We start from the raw sequence: 20977 nt of genomic DNA, 5'->3' as shown, positions 1-20977 counted from the left end.
CCCTGTACAACTGCAGAATGACCTCTTTGCTCCTTTACTCAAATCCTCTCGTTATGAAGGCCGACATGCCATTTGTTTTTTTCCACTGCCTGCTGCCACAGTTTAAGAATAAGGGGTAGGGCCATTTATAACTGAGATGAGGAAAAACTTTTTCAGCCAGAGTTGTGAATCTGTGGAATTCTCTGCCTCAGAAGGCAGTGGAGGCCAATTCTCTGAATGCATTCGAGAGCTGGATAGAGCTCTTAAGGATATCTCTCTCTCTCTCTCTCTCTCTCTCTCTCTCTCTCCCTCTCCCTCTCCCTCTCCCTCTCCCTCCTCTCCCCCCCTCCCCCCCCCCCCCTCTCTCTCTCTCTCTCCTCTCTCTCTCTCTCCTCTCGTCTCTCTCTCTCTCTCTCTCTCTCTCTCTCTCTCTCTATAACCATATAACCATATAACATATAACAACTACAGCATGGAAACAGGCCTGTCCGGCCCTACCAGTCCACGCCGACCATTCTCCCTGACCTAGTCTCATCTACCTGCACTCAGACCATAACCCTCTAATCCTCTCCTATCCATATACCTATCCAATTTACTCTTAAATAATAAAATCGAGCCAGCCTCCACCACTTCCACCGGAAGCCCATTCCATACAGCCACCACCCTCTGAGTAAAGAAGTTCCCCCTCATGTTACCCCTAAACCTTTGTCCCTCAATTCTGAAGCTATGTCCCCTTGTTGGAATCTTCCCCACTCTCAAAGGGAAAAGCCTACCCACGTCAACTCTGTCCGTCCCTCTCAAAATTTTAAAAACCTCTATCAAGTCCCCCCTCAACCTTCTACGCTCCAAAGACTAAAGACCCAACCTGTTCAACCTGTCTCTGTAGCCTAAGTGCTGAAACCCAGGCAACATTCTAGTAAATCTCCTCTGTACCCTCTCCATTTTGTCGACATCCTTCCTATAATTTGGTGACCAGAACTGCACACCATACTCCAGATTCGGCCTCACCAATGCCCTGTACAATTTCAACATTACATCCCAACTTCTATACTCGATGCTCTGATTTATAAAGGCAAGCATACCAAACGCCTTCTTCACCACCCTATCCACATGAGATTCCACCTTCAGGGAACAATGCACAGTTATTCCCAGATCCCTCTGTTCCACTGCATTCCTCAATTCCCTACCATTTACCCTTTACGTCCTATTTTGATTTGTCTTACCAAAATGCAGCACCTCACACTTATCAGCATTAAACTCCATCTGCCATCTTTCAGCCCACCCTTCCAAAAGGCCCAAGTCTCTCTGTAGACTTTGAAAATCTACCTCACTATCAACTACTCCACCTATCTTAGTATCATCTGCATATTTACTAATCCAATTTGCCACACCATCATCCAGATCATTAATGTAAATGACAAACAACAGTGGACCCAACACAGATCCTTGGGGTACTCCACTAGACACTGGCCTCCAACCTGACATACAATTGTCAACCATTACCCTCTGGTATCTCCCATTCAGCCATTGTTGAATCCATCTTGCAACCTCACTATTAATACCCAACGATTTAACCTTCTTAATCAACCTTCCATGTGGAACCTTGTCAAATGCCTTACTGAAGTCCATATAGACAACATCCACAGCCTTGCCCTTATCAATTTCCCTGGTAACCTCTTCAAAAAATTCAAGAAGATTAGTCAAACATGACCTTCCAGGCACAAATCCAAATAATCTCTCTCTCTCACTCTCTCTTTCTCAATCTCTCAACCAGTCTCTCTCTCTCTCTCTCTCTCTCTCTCTCTCTCTCTCTCTCTCTCTCTCTCTCTCCTCTCTCCTCTCTCTCTCTCTCTCTCTCTCTCTCTCTGTCTCTCTGTCTCTCTGTCTCTCTGTCTCTCTGTCTCTCATTCTCTCAGTCTCTCCCTCTCTCTCTCTCTCTCTCTCTCTCTGTCTCTCAATCTCTCTCTCTCTCTCTCCCTCTCTCTCCCTCTCTCCCCCCTCTCTCTCCCTCTCCCGTGTCGGTGCAATCGAAGCTCCCGCGTCAGGGCAATCGGAACTCCCGCCTCGGGGCAGTCGAAATTCCCGCAGCTTGGAGTTCCCAAAGTCGGTCTCTGACCAGAGACCGCGTGCTCCGTGATGTTAAATCCGCAGACACCCACGGTTGGACCTCAAAGGTCGAACCCCTGGCAAAGGGATCGGGGGCTCCGTGATGGTAAGTCCGCAGGCAACCGCGGTGGAGCTCTCAAAATCGGTCTCCAGCAAAGGCCGCCAACTCCTCGATGTTAGGCTGCAGTGCGGACGGAGATACGATACGGAAAAAAAACGCATCTCCGTCGAGGTAGGAGATAAGAGTTTCCCCCAACACCACCCACACCCCACCCTCCACATAAAACAAGCTAAAGAACACTAAAAACATACATTTAACACATACAATTAAAACACAAAGGACAGACAGACTGTTGGCGAGGCAGCCATTGCTGGCGTCACCCGGTGGAAATTTAGTTCAACATTTCACGATGGGTACACCAGATTCCAATACATGAAGAAAAGATTCTCCTCTGTGATCCGGTGCCTTGCCCAACCTTTGTGGTGTGTTTTAAAGTTTTCTTTAACAAGGGACACAGTTAGGGGTGCCAACTATCTCACTCCCAAATAAGGGACAAGGTGGTGCCACCTCCCCGCGCCCCACCTGACCTCACCCAGCCAGCGGCCACGTGCTCCCGCCGGGAAGCGGGTTGCTACACAACCTCCGTTAGGCGGTACCCGGGCCTACGTTGTCTGACTTACACTGTCCAGACCTACACTGTCCGGGCCGACAGCCCCCCCCCCCCCCCGAGCCTAATACGGGACAAGGGCGGTCCTGTACGGGACAAACCAACTTAGCCCAAAATACGGGACATCCCGGCTAGGTTTGGCAACCATAGACACAGTGTTGCAGTGACACAGAATCCGTGACGCGAGGCCGCAGTATTTCAGTGACGTAATAATACAGTGGCGCACCGATAGACTGACGTGACGACGCGGTGCCGCAATATTTCGGTGACGTAATAATGTAACGACGCAATGATAGCGTGACGCGCGAGGGCGGGACGACGGTTGGGCGGCGGTGACGACGCTCCGGGTGGGAGGTGCCGGCAGCTGACGGCAGGAGACGAGCGGCAGCGGCCCCGGCAACGGAGACGACGAGCAACACCAGGAGCGGGTCTGGGCTGTCCGCAGGTACATCATGGAGAGGCGCGGGGCGGCAGGTGCGCTATCTTCAGCGGTCCGGCAGCGGCCAGCGTCTGTGGAGGAGGTGGCCCTTCATACCGCGGGGGCGGGGGAGGGGGAGGGGGAGGGGGAGGAGGAGAAGTGAGCCCGGTAAGTGAGGTAGGGTGACACGAGTGAGGGGTGGATACGGGTAAAGGGGTTCGATAAGAAGGGTATAGAGAGATGAGGGGGGCAGATATTCGGGTGAGGGTGTACCACAGGTGAGGGGACACAGGTGTAGGTACACATATATACATATATGTCTGTATATATACATATATGTCTGAAGAAGGGTTTCGACCCGAAACGTCACCCATTCCTTCTCTCCCGAGATGCTGCCTGACCTGCTGAGTTACTCCAGCATTTTGTGAATAAGTACCTTCGATTTGTACCAGCATCTGCAGTTATTTTCTTACACTATATATGTATACAGGCGAGGGAGGATACATATATAAAGTGTCTTTGTGCAGGTGAGGGGAATATATATATACCCACCCCCTCACCTGTTTATATATATATATATATGTACATGTACATATCCCCCCCCCCCCCCCGCACATATCTTCAAATAGCCCTTGCTTTCCCCCTCTCTCCATCCCCTCCCCAGTTCTCCCACCAGTCTTACTGTCTCTGACTACATTCTATCTCTGTCCCGCCCACTCCCCTGAAGAAGGACCTGAAATGTCACCCATTTCTTCTCTCCAGAGATGCTGCCTGTCCCGCTGAGTTACTCCAGCATTCTGTGTATAGGTATATATATATACACACACACACACACAGGTGAGGGGGCATATATATATATATATATATACACACATACAGGTGAGGTGGTTATATACAGGTGCGGGGGCGGGGGATATAAGGTGGGGGGTATGCAGGCGAGGGGGGTTATAAGGTGGGGGGTATGCAGGCGAGGGGGGTTATGCCAGTTCCAAATGAATACGACCAAGTCGTTGTGAATCCCGTACATTTTAAACTACTGAATCAGCCGACCTAATCAATGGCCTTACTACAATCAATTTACACCACATCCACTGCCCTACCTTCATGAGTGTCCTTTGTCATCTCCTCAAAAAGCTCAATCATGTTAGTGAGACACGATCTGCCATGTATAAAACGGTGCTGGCTATCAATAATTAGCCCATTCTCTTGCAAATGGGAGCAAATCCTATCTCGAAGAATTTTGCTCCAAGTTTCCCCAGCACTGAGGTGAGGCTCACTGGCCTATAGTTCCCTGAATTCTCCCTACTTCCCTTCCTAAACAAAGGAACAACATTGGCCACGCTCCAGTCCTTTGGGACCTCGCCTGTGACTGGAGAAGAAACAAAGATCCTTGACAAGGCCCCTGCAATCTCCTCTCTTGCCTCCCTCAATAACCTGGGATAGATCCTATCAGGCCCAGGGGACTTATCCATCTTAATGTTCTTCAAGAGTCTCAGCACCACCTCCTGCTCCATCTCAAACTGCCCTGCCATATTTGTATTCCCCACACTGTCCTCAAAGTCCTTCTCCTCGGTGAATACAGGTTCCTCACCTACATCCTCTGACAGCACGTATAGATTCCCTCCTTAACCTTGGATGATGCTACTTTCTTTCTGGGCACCCTCTTATTTTTAATGTAGGTATAAAAAGCTTTGGGATTTTCTTTACTCTGCCTTGCTAATGACATTTCATGGTCCCTTCTGGCCCTTCGAATTGCTCGCTTGAGCTCTTTCCTACTCGCTTTAGCTCTTTCCTACTCGCTTTTTACTCCTCATGTGCCACCTTCTGACATACGCTTCCTTTTTCTTCCTGACCAAGTTTGCAACCTTGGTGAACCTTGGTTCCATTACCTTGCCATCCTTATCTCTCCTCCTTACTGGAACAGGCTCATCCTGCACTTTGATCATCTGGCCTTTAAACGACTTCCACATGTCATCTTTGCACTTACCCAATAATAACTGCTCCCAATCTACCCGCCCTTAGTTCCTGCCTCATGACATTGTAATCTGCCTTGCCCCAATTAGTTCATAAATTATAGGAGCAGAATTAGGTCATTGGTCCACCGTGTCTACTCCACCATTCAATGATCGTCCTTTTATTCTGAGGCTATGACCTCTGATCCTAGATTCTCCCACCAGTGGAAACATCCTCTCTATCCAAGTCTTTCACTATTTGGTAAGTTCCAATGAGGTCCTCCCTTATCCTTCTAAATTCCAGGGATTACAGGCTCAGTGCCGTCAAACACTCATCATGTTTCCTGGGATCATTCTCGTAAACCTCGCCAATACTAGCACATCCTTCCTCAGATATGGGGCCCAAAACTGCTCACAATACTCCAAATGCAATCTGACCAGTACCTTATAGAGCCTTAGCATTGCATCCCTGTTTTTGTATGCAAATCTTCTTGAAATAAATGCTAGCATTGTATTTGTTTTCCTTACCACTGATTCGACTTGCAAATTAACTTTTTGGGGATCCTGCACCAGCACTCCCAAATCCCTTTGCACCCCCGATTTCTGAATTCTCTTCCCATTTAGAAAATAGTCTACGCCTTTATTCTTACTACCAAAATGCATGACTCCACAATTTGCTACACTATATTCCCTATGCCACTTCTTTGCTCACTCTTCCCACCTGTCCAAGTCCTTCTGCAGAGTCCCTGCTTTCTCTACACTACCTGCCTCTCCACCCATCTTCGTATTATCTGCAAATTTGGCCGCAAAGTCTTCAATTTCCTCATCCAAATTGTGCTTAAAACTAGGATGTTATTTCTAAATATTTACACAAATAAAGACTGGACAATTTTTCTTGGAAGCAAGAACCATCCTATACTGGGAGAGAATCTTTCATTCATATCAGTGTGGGTCACATTGTTAAGATAGCATTTAACGACCATTTCTACTTGCCCTTGAGGTGGTAATGGTGAGTTATGGCCTTGAATCGGGACTGCCCCGACCGCGGGAGAATAAAAAGGGAAGAATATTGGACGTTATTGCCTGACGAATGTGGGGAATCTGCTGTGGTGGATGTTTATGTTAACTTGCATGTAGTTGTGCGTCTTGTTGCTTTTTTTAGTATTGCTGTATGGTAATTTGAGTTTCACTGTACCTTAATTGGTACACATGACATTAAACCGACCTTTGAACTGCAATAGACCTTGTGTTGGATGAGGAGTTTCTGGATGTTGAGTCAGCGCTGATAACGAGAAAGCAACATGTTTCTAAGTCAGCCTAATTTATGACTTGATGGGTAGCATAGAGTATTCATGTATTCAAGTCCATTTGCTGGCTTCATGTATTCATGTCCATAGGGCAATCATTGTACAAGTTGCTGCAATGCCTCTTCATTCATATGCGTGCAGAGGGAATAGCTATTTTGGGTGGTAATCAGTAGGCCAGTCAATGCTGTACCGTGTGACTCTTATAAAAGAGTTAATATACAGTGCCCTCCATAATGTTTGGGACATAGACCCATCATTTTTTTATTTGCCTCTATACTCCACAATTTGAGATTTGTAATACAAAAAAAACACGTGGTTAAAGTGCACATTGACAGATTTTAAATAAAGGTCATTTTTATACATTTTGGTTTCACCATGTAGAAATTACAGCAGTGTTTATACATAGTCCCCCCATTTCAGGCCACCATAATGTTTTGGACACAGCAATGTCAAATTAAAGTAGTCATGTTTAGTATTGTGTTGCAAATACTTTGCACGCAATGACTGCTTGAAGTCTGCGATTCATGGACATTATCAGTTGCTGGGTGTCTTCTCTGGTGATGCTCTGCCAGGCCTGTATTGCAGCCATCTTTAGCTTATGCTTGTTTTGGGGGCTAGTCCCCTTCAGTTTTCTCTTTAGCATATAAAAGGCATGCTCAATTGTGTTCAGATCGGGTGATTAACTTGGCCACTCAAGAATTGACCATTTTTTAGCTTTGAAAAACTCCTTTGTTGTTTTAGCAGTATGTTTGGGATCATTGTCTTGCTGTAGAATGAACCGTCGGCCAATGAGTTTTGAGGCATTTGTTTGAACTTGAGCAGATAGGATGTGTCTATACACTTCAGAATTCATTATGTTACTACCATCAGAAGTTGTATTATCAATGAAGATAAGTGAGCCAGTACCTTTAGCAGCCATACATGCCCAGGCCATAACCGTGTTTCACAGATGAGGTGGTATTCTTTGGATCTTGGGCAGTTCCTTCTCTCCTCCATACTTTGCTCTTGCCATCACTCTGAAATTTCGCTCGGTGTTGTGCCGAGTGACAATAAAGTGTTGTTATGTTATGTTATGTTCGTCTCATCTGTCCACAAGACCTTTTTCCAGAACTGTGGTTGCTCCTTTAAGTACTTCTTGGCAAACTGTAACCTGGCCATCCTATTTTTGTGGCTAACTAGCGGTTTGCATCTTGCAATGTAGCCTCTGTATTTCTATTCATGAAGTCTTCTATGGACAGTGATCATTGATAAATCCACACCTGACCCCTGAGTGTTTCTGATCTGTCGGACAGGTGTTTGGGGATTTTTCTTTATTATAGAGAGAATTCTTCTGTCATCAGCTGTGGAGGTCTTCCTTGGCCTGCCAGTCCCTTTGTGATTAGTAAGCTCACCAGTGCTCTCTTTCTTCTTAATGTTCCAAACAGTTGAAGGTAGACACAAAATGCTGGAGTAACTCAGCGGGTCAGGCAGCATCTCTGGAGAGAAGGAATGGGTGTCGTTTTACGTCAAGACCCTTCTTCCAAACAGTTGATTTTGGTAAACCTAAGGTTTGGCTGATGTCTCTAACAGTTTTATTCTTGTTTCTCAATCTCATAATGGCTGCTTTGACTTTCATTGGCACAACTTTGGTCCTCATGTTGATAAACAGCAATAAAAGTTTCCAAATGTGATGGAAAGACTGGCGGAAAGACTGGGTGCTGAGAGCTCCCTTGTACCTGCATTAAGGAGGCAGTTAAACCCACCTGAGCAATTGCAAACACCCGTGAAGCCATGTGTCCCAAACGTTATGGTGCTCTGACATGGGGGGACTGTGTATAAACACTGGTGGAATTTCTACATGGTGAAACCAAAATTTATAAAAATGGCCTTTATTAAAATCTGACAATGTGCACTTTAACCACGTGATTTTTTTTTCTATTATAAATCTCAAATTGTGGAGTACAGAGGCAAATAAATAAATGATGGGTCTTTGTCCCAAACATTATGGAGGGCACTGTAGTTCATGTGTACAAAGTCATGGGATAGATGTGATGATTGCATATCTTTTACCCAGGGTAGAAGTAATCTAGAAACGGAGGACATAGGCTTAAGCTGAGAGGGACAAGATTATTTGGAACCTGAGGGGCAAGTTTTTCATTCAGAGGAAAGTAGATAGATGGAATAAGCTGTCAGTGGAAGTAGTTAAGGCAGGTGCTATAAACGGCATTTAAAACACTATTCCAAAAATAAACTTTATTCAGCATAAAAAATATACACAAAACAAAAAACGTACAAAGACTCTTCATCTATCCTTAGTGTCTATACTTTCATGTTTCACCAAGAACAAATTATTGCTGGCAACCCTATTCATCGGATCAACTAACCAGAGTGGTTGCAAAGTTTATCTCTCGTAATTCAGAGGTGTCCTAGAGTCGTGCAGCACAAAAACAGGCCTTTCACTCTGACTTGCCCTTGTCGACCAAGATGCCCCATCTACGCCAGTCCCACCTGCACACGTTTGGCCCGTATCCTTGAAGCATGTCATCGGAGCATATCTGTTTACTCTAAGGCAACATAAGACCCAATATCTTGTGAACTTCTTCTGATGTGCCTTACTCAACTATCCAACAAATAAATTGAAATGGCATATTTTAAACAAAAAACCTATGAGCTGAAATATGGCAATGTAGACACAAATATATGGATATAGTTTCTCTTTTTTACCAAATGCAGACAATTCATTTAAAAAAGAGTTTCCCTTGTCCGTCGTGCTCTTGTCTGTAAAAGAGAAAATCATGAGTTTAAGCTTTTCAAAGCATTGATAAGAGTTGCAATGCTGGCAGCGACGCAGTCTATCAGGTGAAATACTCAACATAAGCTTGACTTTTCTACACCAGTAGATGGAACGGGTGCCTTGCCAGGTCATTAAGGATAATTGTACAATATTTCTGTTGTACTTGTCAGCACCCTTCCCTCCAGCAGCACCACAGGAACATATCCCATCCTATCTTCATCTGCTCTCTCGCCCTCGATAAGAGAGAGCATAGAAAATGATTAGATTTAGATTTTTTTAGATTTAGAGAAACAGCGCAGAAACAGGCCCTTCGGCCCACCGGGTCCGCGCCGCCCAGCGATCCCTGCACACTAACACTATCCTACACCCACTAGGGACAATTTTTACATTTGCCCAGCCAATTAACCTACATACCTGTACGTCTTTGGAGTCTTTGCACTAAAATAATAGAGGTGAAATTATTGCTCAGAAATACTCAGTGGTAGGACTAACCTCTGGGTAGGAAGATCACCCAAACTCCCACTGGCATTGTTGCTGGCAGCCACTGAGGATGGTTTGGTTTGCTTCGCTTCAGATGTCTTCCAGTTTTGCAGAGCCTTGTTCCTTCCCTTTCCTGCTTTGTGGAGGGCTCACATTGCCCATGCCCAGTCTCTGAGAAGATGGTGGAAGCCGTTTTACATGAACTACTGTAAGTTAGTTAATATGCAATGTTTGGCTTGGACATTGTGGGTCAAAGTGCATGTTCTTGCATTGTACTGTTGCCTGTAAGTGAGGTTGGTCTGGTTAGAATATTTTGCTGCATGTTTTGCATAACTCAATGTCTGGTCGTAACATGAATGTTTCACTCCCTTATTTTGTTTCAGTTTCTCTTGTGATGATTGCGGCTCAAAGTTTCTACGAACATCTATTTTCTATGTTTCTATGTTTTTAAGACTGTGATGGTCGTGTGAAAACAGACAGTTATTTCCCATACTGATCTATAGTGCAATTCTTTGCAAAATAACCTGGTGTATATCAACGTAACATGAATGCTGTTATCAAATCAGCAGCATTTATTCTGTAAATTTATAACACAAATATAGAAAGGTTGGTGACAAAATTATTTTCATGTTTTACTGTTATGAACTCTAAACTGTTTTAAGATTTAAACTTAGACTGGGAGTTGAATTAAACTTTGAATTAAAATACTGAAAGTTATTTTCCATTTTTATTTCGGAACAGCTTGAACCTTCATGAACCACTTCTGATTAGTGAACATATTATAACTCCAAGCTAATAATCCCAGCACTATGTACCATCGATATAGCTGCTTTTATAGACTGTCAGGAAAGGTCGCTAACAGCACTTTTGCAACATGTTGAAGAAAATCAGGATGCTAATTTTCCCTGAAGCTTGGCAAAATGTTCGTGAAACAGAATGAGATAAATGGAAATGTGGACGTTTCTGTTCCCTTGGTTGTCTGTGGATTAGGCAACATAAATCGATTTCTAAATCAAAATTGTCCTAAGGAAATCTTCAAAAAAGAGTCCGACTATATTAGAAACCAATCCACCTATCAGTTGTAAAGCACTGGAGGCGGATGAGTCCAATGTTGCCGGCACAGTGGGCTACATGGAGGACGTTGTTTTAGACGTGCAGCACATTTTAAACAGGGCTGATTCAATGGAGGATGAGCAGCAAGATGCTCTGCCAACAGAAACATCGAGTGCACTGAAGGAGGAAGGAAGTAATGATATATGGAGTGACTTTGCAAGTTACTGCAAAACACCTCATCTCCAACAGCAAGGCGTTGGTTCCTTTTGTGGTTTGCCAACGAAGGAAAAGGATGATTCGATAAAAAGGAGCTCCCCGCAGCAGGGTTTCAAAGTTCTCAATGGCAGCCTGAAGAGTCATTATCACATCCTGGCACAGCTCCACAAGTCCGATGAACGTGACAGTGAATCCAAGCTCGCTGAATCAGTGACCAGTGCTGGCAAGCAGCCGGGCACCGCTTCACAATTGGACACTTCTGGGTATGTGGAGAAGAATAATCCAGGCCAATCTGCAGACTCTGCAGTCACGTGGACAGCACCTGTGTGTCATGACCAGTCAATGGACGGCACTTTGCAGACGGACCGTGAAACTGAATGTTCAGACTTTGGTGCGGGTGCCATTCTATTCTCTGCTACTACATCGCTTTTGCAAATCCAGGAGATTCTCGCTGCAAATTCAGCTTTGACGGTTAGTATTACGAATTATTGTATAAACACTGATTGTCAAGGTAAATGGAAGTTGAATTAAATATTGATTAAATATTAAACATAATCACAAAAATACTGAGAACACTAAGCAATGTGTGTAGCGGGGTTGATTTTTTAGTGCGCTAACATTTTCTATATTTCTGATTACTAGCAATGTCAGTAATTGATACTGATTACTGTATCGTAAGAAAATAACTGCAGATGCTGGTACAAATCAAAGGTATTTATTCACAAAATGCTGGAGTAACTCAGCAGGTCAGGCAGCATCTCGAGAGAAGGAATGAGAATCGGTATCAATGTTGTGTTCTGCTAGTAAGTCCAACATTGACTCGAAACCATCTCTGTGGAGAAAAGGAATAGGTGACGTTTCGGGTCAAGACCATTCTTCAGACTGGAAGTTGGGAAAGGGAAATGAGAGATATACTCCATTATATACACACATATATCTCGTTTACCTTTCCCCTGACTCGCAGTCTGAAGAAGAGTCTTGACCTAAAAACATCACCTATTTCTTTTCTCCAGAGATGCTGTCTGACCCGCTGAGTTACACCTGGTTTTTATGTCAATCTGTGGTTTAAGCCAGCATCTGCAGTTCCTTCCTATACATTGACTAGAGACCAGCTGTTATTGTAGCTCCATCACTTGTTCTGTCTCCAAAAATCCTTCAGCTATTGTTACTGCAATAATTAGGATTGCTGTCCTTTCATTGTAAGTAAAAAATACATTCCCATATTGACAAAACAATATAGTTCAATGAATATTAAAAGTGGAAAATGCTGACAATGAAACTTCCTAAAATTCTGTGGCATACTGAATGGAAAATATTAGGGATTGAGTTATGAGCTTGTAAATGTGGAATCGAACTGCAGATGCAGATTTACACAAAATAACACACGGTCAACATCTCTAGAGAAGGTTCTCAACCTGATGCTTCACCTATCCATGTGCTCCACAGGTGTAGCCTGACCCTCTGAATTACTCCACGACTTTGTGCCCTTTTTGCAAGACTATAAACGCTGGCTTACCTGGAAATGTCAGGAGAAATTGCAATTCCTGTCTGTTAAATAACTTTGTACTAATGGATTTTCAGCAATAATGCAAAAAATGCTTAAAGTAGTAAGGAGCAAATTAAATTGTCTCTAGTTGTTAATCAAGTAAATTCCTTTCTTTGGATATTGAATAGTGCTGCATCTCTGCACAAATGCCATTGAAGAGTGTTGTACCCTTTGCCAACTATGTTGTGGACCACTGTAACCATGCTAATTCTGGCATAAGGAAAGGAATTGGTGAACAGGAGCGAATATTGGATCATATTAGGTCGTATCTGTCTTAAAATACACGTTCATGTTATGAATAGTGAGCCCATCCTCACAACCAAATCCAAGGAACTAAAGGAAGAAGAGGAATAAAAAGTATGGAGACTAGTTGTGCCGGTTATAGTATTTGGCGGGGCAGTGGAAGAGGAAATCTGGTCCACACCAAGGCTGAAAGCTGCACCAAACTGAGAGCTGGAGCTTCTGCTTTGAGCAGCAACCTATGTCTCTGCACTGACCTCCTCTGCCAGACGTACTACTGACTTCGCCTGGTCCCCATGGACCTCCTCTGCTCCTCCTCCCGCAGATATACTAGTTAATATGTGTCACCAGCTCTGGTCCCCACTGATCTCCCGCTCCCCAGATGTATCACGGACCTCCTCCCCTGCTCACCACTGACCACCTCCCACAGCCATACTAGTTAATATGTCTCACCAGCCCTGCTCACCACTGACCACCTCCCCCATACATACTAGTTAGAGAACAATCTCAATCAAGGCTGCCGCTTTCTTCTCCAATTTGTACAAGGCAAAATGAGCAGCTGGGATTTTGCATGAGCTGTAATGTAGAGGAGAAAAATTAGAAGGAGAGCAATTTGTCACATAGTAAGTTTTTGGCAGCAATGAGAATGGCCAATTTGAGGTCCCGGTACACATTAGTGGTGATGGTGAGAGCATCGAGCCACAAACACACATTGAAGAATAGTGAAGCCCTCCCGCACACTGTGGATCTCCCCTCCCCCCCACACTGTGGACCCCCCCCCCCACACTGTGGATCCCCCCTCCCCCGCACTGGGTATCTCCCCTCCCCCACACTGTGGATCTCCCCCCCCCCCACACTGTGGATCCCCCCCCCCCACACTGTGGATCTCCCCTCCCCCACACTGTGGATCTCCCCACCCCCACACTGTGTATCTCCCCTCCCCCACACTGTGGATCTCCCCTCCCCCACACTGTGGATCCCCCCTCCCCCACACTGTGGATCCCCCCTCCCCCACACTGTGAATCTCCCCTCCCCCACATTGTGGATCTCCCCTCCACCCACAATGTGGATCTCTCTTCTCCCTGATGCCTGATCCGCTGAGTTCCTCCAGCACTTGGCATTTTGCTCACGATTCCAGAATCCACAGTCTCTTGTGTCTCTAATTGAGGTTCCCTGCTCTGGATACAATAACCCTTTGTGTGTGACTTTTCTCAAGGTCAACGATGAGCCTGTGTATTAGTTGATGGCTACAATATCTGGGCCACGGCATCTCTTCAAAGACCAGAAGTGGAGTGAAGTCTGAAAAACTGGTTCAAATCGTGCGCTCGCAAGTTCAGGATCTTTGAATGAATTAAGATGGGCTTCCTCAGTAATAATAAAAGCTTTATAACTGAAATATTAGAGAATGCAGAGTACACAATTTCCTTATTCCTTTAGACTGATTCATGGAATCTCGTGGAAAACATTTTCCAGAAGTCTTTTCCCTCTGGACCTGTGAAGCATGACCTTGAAGACTTCCCAGTGATGGAGCATTCACTTGAGAAACATGGAGAAGAAAGTGATCCAAATAAAGAAATGGCATTATCAAGGTAATTTCTAATATACAAGTAAAGAAATTGTGCTGTAACAGTAACATGTCCACACCATGGTCACAGGAGATAACTGATAGACACAAAATGCTGGAGTAACTCTGGAGAGAAGGAATGGGGGACGTTTTGGATCGAGACCATTGTTCAGATTGACAGTCGGGGGAGAGGGAGAATAGCGATAATAAAAGGGTAAATTGTGAAAACAACAGATCAAAGCGGACAATGACAAGGAAATGTAGATTGGTTCAATGTTAGCTGAGGGGAGGAAGGACAGTGAAACTGGTCGGAGAACTCGGGTGGGGGAGGGACGGAGAGAGAGGGGTACTTGAAGTTAGATAAATCAATATTCGTACTGCTGGATTGTAAGCTGCCTGAGCATTACAGTACTGTTTTTATCAGTGAAAGGATAAATGAGAGTTTTTGAGCCATACCTCCAACGTAGAACTCAAAAGCACATTATCAAACACTGATTAGTTGTCTCTTAGTTAGGTAGACAGCTCGTAATACATTTCAGGCACAAATGGTGATCTTCAAGTCATTGCACATCTGTGACTGACAAAGGAGGAGATGACAATAACCAGACAAAAGATCTAATAGGAATCTGAGGGGTGAGTTTTTCCGTACAAAGGATGATGGGAGAATGGAACGAGCTGTCAGAGGAGGTAGTTGTGGCAGGGACTATCCCAACGTTTAAGAAACAGTTAGACAGGTACATGGATAGGATAGGTTTGGAGGGATATGGGTAAAACGCGGGCAGATGGGACTGGTGTAGCTGGGACATTGTTGGCCGGTGTGGGCAAGTTGGGCCGAAGGGCCTGTTTTCCAGGCTGTATCACTCTATGACTATGAACCAAACCACTGAAATCAAAATCCTAATGACTAAACGGGACATTCAAGGGGTTAAAAGGTGGCTTTCATATGTGATTTCTTGCTCTTTATCAAATTAGCACAAACACCCTTTCTAACAATAAGGTTTTGAAAGTTGAAATTTCCTCTTCACAAACTGAAAGCAAATTAGAAGTGTGAAAACGCACGCCTCCAGATTCTCACCAACTCAAAAGCGGTCCTGACCTCCCATCTACATCATTGGAGGTCTTTGAACTATCTTTAATCATACTTTAGGCGGCTTGATTTTAATCATGTGTTTTTTTTGACTGGATAACCACAAACAAAAGCTTTTCACTGTACCTCGGAACACATGAGAATAACAAACTAAACTAAACTAAAGAAGCATATTTGTAAAAGTTGTACAACTTTTCCAGCTTTCTCCCCCACCAATCCAGTCAGTCTGAAGAAGGGTCTCGAACCAAAACGTCGCCTGTCCAACTGACTGGCTGAGTTACTCCAGTACTTTGTGTTTTGTTTAAGACAAGCATCTGCAGTTCACAAGAGATAGGAGTGGAATTATAGTGTAAGAAAGTAACTGCAGATGCTGGTACAAATCGAAGGTATTTATTCACAAAATGCTGGAGTAACTCAGCAGGTCAGGCAGTATCTTGGAGAGAAGGAATGGGTGACGTTTCGGGTCGAGACCTTTTTTCAGACTGAAGAAGGGTCTCGACCCGAAACGTCACCCATTCCTTCTCTCCAAGAAGCTGCCTGACCTGCTGAGTTACTCCAGCATTTTATGAATAAATAGGAGTAGAATTAGGCCATTCAGTCCATCAAATTCAGTCTGCCATTAAATCATGGCTGATCTATCTTTCCCTCTTAACCCCATTCTCCTCCCTTCTCAATTATAACCCCTGACACCCTTGTGTTCTTTCTTCTCCACATTTGTGCGGGAATAAAAGATCTTTGAGCAGTTAAATGGGTTTTAAGCGATTGCAATTTTCTGCTGTGACGCGTCGAGTACAAGTTGTTCTTGAGTGAGGCAAGGCGTGAGTGATAGATCAATACCACCAGCAATGTAGGATGGGGGAGCTTGCAATTCTTCTTTCAACGGATGTCTGGAAATAGAGGGAGAGACAAGTTTCTATTGATTTGATGAAAAGAAAGGGGAGGTGAAGTCTGAGACAACATGAATGTCATCAACAGAGGTCCCGGCGCCAATGGGGTTCCCGGCATCTTTAGGTAGTCCCGGCGTGGGTGGGGGTCCCTGCATCTTTGGGTAGAGGTCTTGGCCTGGGGGGGGGGGGGGCTGCACCGATGGGTCCCAGCATGTCCAGTGGTCCCAGCATCTTTGGGCAGAGGTCCTGGTGCCAGTGGGGGTCCTGGCATCTTTGCGCAGAAAGACAAAAGTCAGTTTGTGTGCAATTCTTGAAACTTGCTAGTTTTTAAACTTATTTGCAACACACCAGTCTGCAGGTCATTTGTCGTGTGGACTTTTAGGGAACATGTTGCACAATGGCCTTGTGTGATGATGGATTTCAATGAATCAGTTGTTTTCCCTTTTAGTTTAATTTTGTGCATACTTTGGAAAATAACCGTAGAAAGGAATGCCAGGGCCTTGATTATAATGCATGCAAGACAGGAGTGGGATTGTGTTTGAGGTGTGGACTGATTGTAGCTGTAATTGTGAAATGAAACAGTGCGGCTGTTTAATTGAAGCAGCTACAAAGAGACGAGCCAGGGCCTGAAAGAAGGGTGGAGAAATACCTTGTGCAAGAGAAGGTGAACCAGAATGGGGAGATTGTGCTCTTATCTCACATCTCAGAGTGCAAACACGAGGTAAAAGCAGAAGGAAGATAGCAGAAGTAAGATTCCTTCCATTTCATCATACCTAAAACATAGCAAACGTAAAGACCAGGGAAAGACCTCATTGTCAGGCACAGGAGTGGCTGCTGTTACAACAAGGAACTGGAGATGCTGATTTACACCGAAGATAGACACAAAATGCAGGAGTAACTCAGTGGCACAGGCAGCCACTCTGGAGAGAAGGAATGTGGGGACGTTTCGGGTCGAGACCCTTCAGTCTGAAACGTTACCCATTCCTTCTATTCAGGGATGCTGCCTGTCCTGCTGAGTTACTCCAGGATTTTGTGTCTGTCTTCATGCGATGCTGAAGCTATTTTTTACCATTCATTGATGCACTGAGGCTCTATGAGGAGCTGGTCAGGCCGCATTTGGAGTATTGTGAGTAATTTTGGGCACCATATCTGAGGAAGGATGCGTTTGAAACCTGGAGAGGGTCCAGAGGAGGTTTACAAGAATGATCCCAAGAATGAGTGGGCTAACTTATGATGAGCGTTTGTCGGCACTGGGCCTGTATTCACTGGAGTTTAGAAGAATGAGGGGGGACCTCATTGAAACATACCGAATAGTGAAAGGCTTGGATAGAGTGGAAATGGAGAGGATGCTTCCACTAGTGGGAGAGTCTAGGACTAGAGATCGTAGCCTCAGAATTAAAGGACGTTCCTTTAGGAAGATGAGAAGGAATTTCTTTAGTCAGAGGGCGGTGAATCCGTGGAATTCATTGCCACAGAAGGCTGCGGAGGCCAAGTCAGTGGATATTTTTAAAGCAGATAGATTCTTAATTAGTACGGGTGTCAGAGGTTATGGGGAGAAGGCAGGAGAATGGGGTTTGGAGGGAGAGATTGATCTCTCCCTCCAAATCAGTCCAACCTCTCCTTGCGGCTAATATCCCCTAATCCAGGCATCATTCCGGTAAACCTCCACTGCACTTTTTCCACATCCTCCCTGCACGCAATACTCCAAATGATTGAATGGTGGAGTAGACTTGATGGGCTGAATGGCCTAATTCTGCTCCTATCATGTATGGCTTATGTCGTGATAGGCTTGATAGGACTTTGTTAAGGCCACATTTGGAGTACTGCGTGCAGGGAGGATGTGGAAAAAGTGCAGTGGAGGTTTACCGGAATGATGCCTGGATTAGGGGGTATTAGCCGCAAGGGGAGGTTGGACTGATTTGGATTGTTTTCCCTGAAGCTCTGGAGGTTGTGGGGAGATGTGATAGAAGTATATACAATTATGAGAGGCATCGAGAGGGTCGGTTTCCCCAGGGTGGAAAAATCAAACAGAGGGCATAGCTTTAATGTGAGGAGGCAAAGTTTAAAGAAGATGTGTGGGGCAAGGTTTTCCACAGAGGTTGGTGAGTGCCTGCAATGTGCTGCAAGGGGTGCTGTAGTAGACACGATAGTGGCATTTAAGAGACTTTTGGATAGGCACATGGATATGCTGGGAATGGAGGGATATGGATCAAATGCATCTGCAAATAGAGCAGGTTTTGGAATCACATCCGGCATAGACATTGTGGGCTGAAGGGCCTGTTCTTGTGCTGTACTGTTCTATGTTCCACGTTCTCTAGTGGAATTAATTCATAACATGCATTTTTGGTTGAATGATGAGAGTATTCCCCGTTCTCTTTTTTACTTTTATTTTACAATTTTTTTTCTTGTCGCTGAATGTATTTGTGGCGTGTGTCAAATGTCCTTTAAATGTTACAGTGCCTGCCTCAACTAGCTCCTTTGGCCGCTCGTTCCATACATCCACCACCCACAAACCTGGAGAAGTTTTAAATTGTACATTGCGACACGTACCAGCAAAGTCTGTAATTCCCATGCATCTGCAGGACACTGCTCATTGTTAAAGCTATTTTGCAGTGTTCCTTCCTTAAGCCTTTTCCAGATCTCTTTCATTCATTGGGAATCGTGGCCCTATCAAGTCATAAAAATCTCCATATAATGAGAGAGATGATCAGTATTTGCAAATTTAATTGAAGATTTTTTAAATACAGGAGCCTTGAATCCAAACCACAAACGAGTTGAATACAGTCACTTACTAATATATATGTTTACATATGCCATTGCTGTACAATATATTAAAGCATGCAAGGTATTTGTGTATCTCTTATAATTGCTTCTTCTTCTTCAGTTATGAATTTGCAAATGCTTGGGGAGAGCTTCATGATCTTAATAAAGTGGCCTTGAGATTTTCCTGGAACGTATCAAGTACTCGTGTGAAGCTGTTATCCACACTGGGAATTGACCAAAATCACAAGGCAAGGCCATACCATGTATCTTGTTTATTTATCATACCATTACTTCAAATATGCAATGCGTTTTTTTCTTACAACTCCTAATTTATATCCATCTCAGGAGAATCTGGCATTGAATTGCATTCCAATGATTGAGCATGTTAGTAAACTAATCTGTAGTTTTACAAGTTATTAAGTTCTAGGTGCAGAATTAGGCCAAATGGCCCATTCAATCATGGCTGATCTATATATCTCTCTCTCTCTCTCTCTCTCTCTCTCTCTCTCTCTCTCAAACCCATTCTCCCGCCTTCTCCCCAGAACCCCTGACACCCTTACTAATCACGAATCTGTCAATCTCTGCCTTGAAAATATCCATTGACTTGGCCTCCACAGCTGTCTATGAATTCCACAGATTCACCACCCTCTGACTGAAGAAATTCCTCCTCATCTCCTTTCTAAAGTTACGTCCCTTTATCCTGAGGCTATGGCCTCTGATCCGAGACTCTCCCATTAGTAGAAACATCCTCTCCACATCCACTCTATCCAGGCCTTTCACAATTCAGTAAGTTTCAATGAGGTTCCCCCTCATCCTTCTAAACTCCAGCGAGTACAGGCCCAGTGCCTTCAAACACTCATCATATGTTAACGCAATCAGTCCTGGGATCATTCTCGTAAACCTCCTCTGGACCCTCTCCAACGCCAGCCAGCACATCCCTTCCTCAGGGATTGGAGTGCACAATACTCCAAATGCGGTCTACCTTATAAAGCCTCAGCATTACATCCCTATTGTATTCTAGTCCTCTCAAAATAAATGCTAGCATTGCATTTGCCTTCCTTACTACTGATTCGACTTGCAAAGTTTTGGGAATCCTGCACCAACGCTCCCAAATCCCTTTGCACCTCTGATTTCTGAATTCTGAAAGTGATTGCAAAAATTATTCTACTGGAGAGGTTTTCAAAATGGCAACCAGAAGGAAAAGTTGACTGGTATGGGTTATTTTATGTGAGCCCTATGCTCATAAGTTCTTGTTGAAATCAGTACTTCAAAGGTTTCAAAGGTCACGTGTACCAATTAAGGAACAGTGATATTAGTATTACCATACAGCCATACTAAAAAGTAAGCAACAAGACACACAACTACGGGGAAAAAATCGTGTCTCCATCGAGGCAAGAGATTTAAAAAAAGTTTCTCCCCCCCCACCCCCCCACATAAAACCAGCAAAAGAATACGAAAACATACATTTCACACGTACTAAAAAACAACAGAGAAGGAAGGGACAAACAGATTGTTGGCGAGGCAGCCATTGCTGGCACCACCTGGTAACTTGCACTAGTATTAAATACCAAGGAAGAAGATGTAACACACACGTTTATCCTCATGACCTTTGCAAAGTGGTTCATAGCTAATCGGTTATTTTTGAATTGCAACTACAATGAAATTTGGGCAAAATATACAATTTAAATTCCACGTAAAATATTGAGATTAATGCCCAGATAATTAACAATGTTTGCTTTGATTGAGACACATATATTGGGTAGTAAACCAAGAGAAACTCTATGCTGTAAAAAGAATGGTCTGAGCTCTTCTGTCTCCACAAAAGCCTTCATTTAATGCATGGTTTACTCAGCCTGTGCCTCATTACAGTCTGTGTATTGGGCCTCTGGAGAAGGACCTTGGCTCAGAGGTAAGAGTGCTACGATTGAGCCAGGCTTT

The 20977-nt window shown here is 44.3% G+C and overlaps 1 protein-coding gene across 2 annotated transcripts in view; it reads left to right on the top strand.

Moving 5' to 3' along the window:
* Positions 1 to 3089: 3089 nt before the first annotated feature.
* LOC144597566 (uncharacterized) overlaps positions 3090 to 20977 on the top strand; it is a 30466-nt gene continuing 12578 nt past the window's right edge. The window contains exons 1-4 of one of the 2 annotated variants that reach the window (XM_078407052.1): positions 3090 to 3198; positions 10425 to 11423; positions 14176 to 14327; positions 19161 to 19287. In XM_078407052.1, the coding sequence (XP_078263178.1) occupies positions 10815 to 11423; positions 14176 to 14327; positions 19161 to 19287 (888 nt within the window). In that variant the 5' untranslated portion in view covers positions 3090 to 3198; positions 10425 to 10814. Of the gene's footprint in view, positions 3228 to 10424; positions 11424 to 14175; positions 14328 to 19160; positions 19288 to 20977 lie in introns of both variants that reach the window. The other variant, XM_078407053.1, reaches the window with a different exon arrangement.

The sequence above is a fragment of the Rhinoraja longicauda genome, chromosome 10 (assembly GCF_053455715.1).
Source record: "Rhinoraja longicauda isolate Sanriku21f chromosome 10, sRhiLon1.1, whole genome shotgun sequence".
Taxonomy (NCBI): domain Eukaryota; kingdom Metazoa; phylum Chordata; class Chondrichthyes; order Rajiformes; family Arhynchobatidae; genus Rhinoraja; species Rhinoraja longicauda.
Note: the sequence above shows the minus strand (reverse complement) of the source record. Positions and strands in the feature narration are given on the sequence as shown.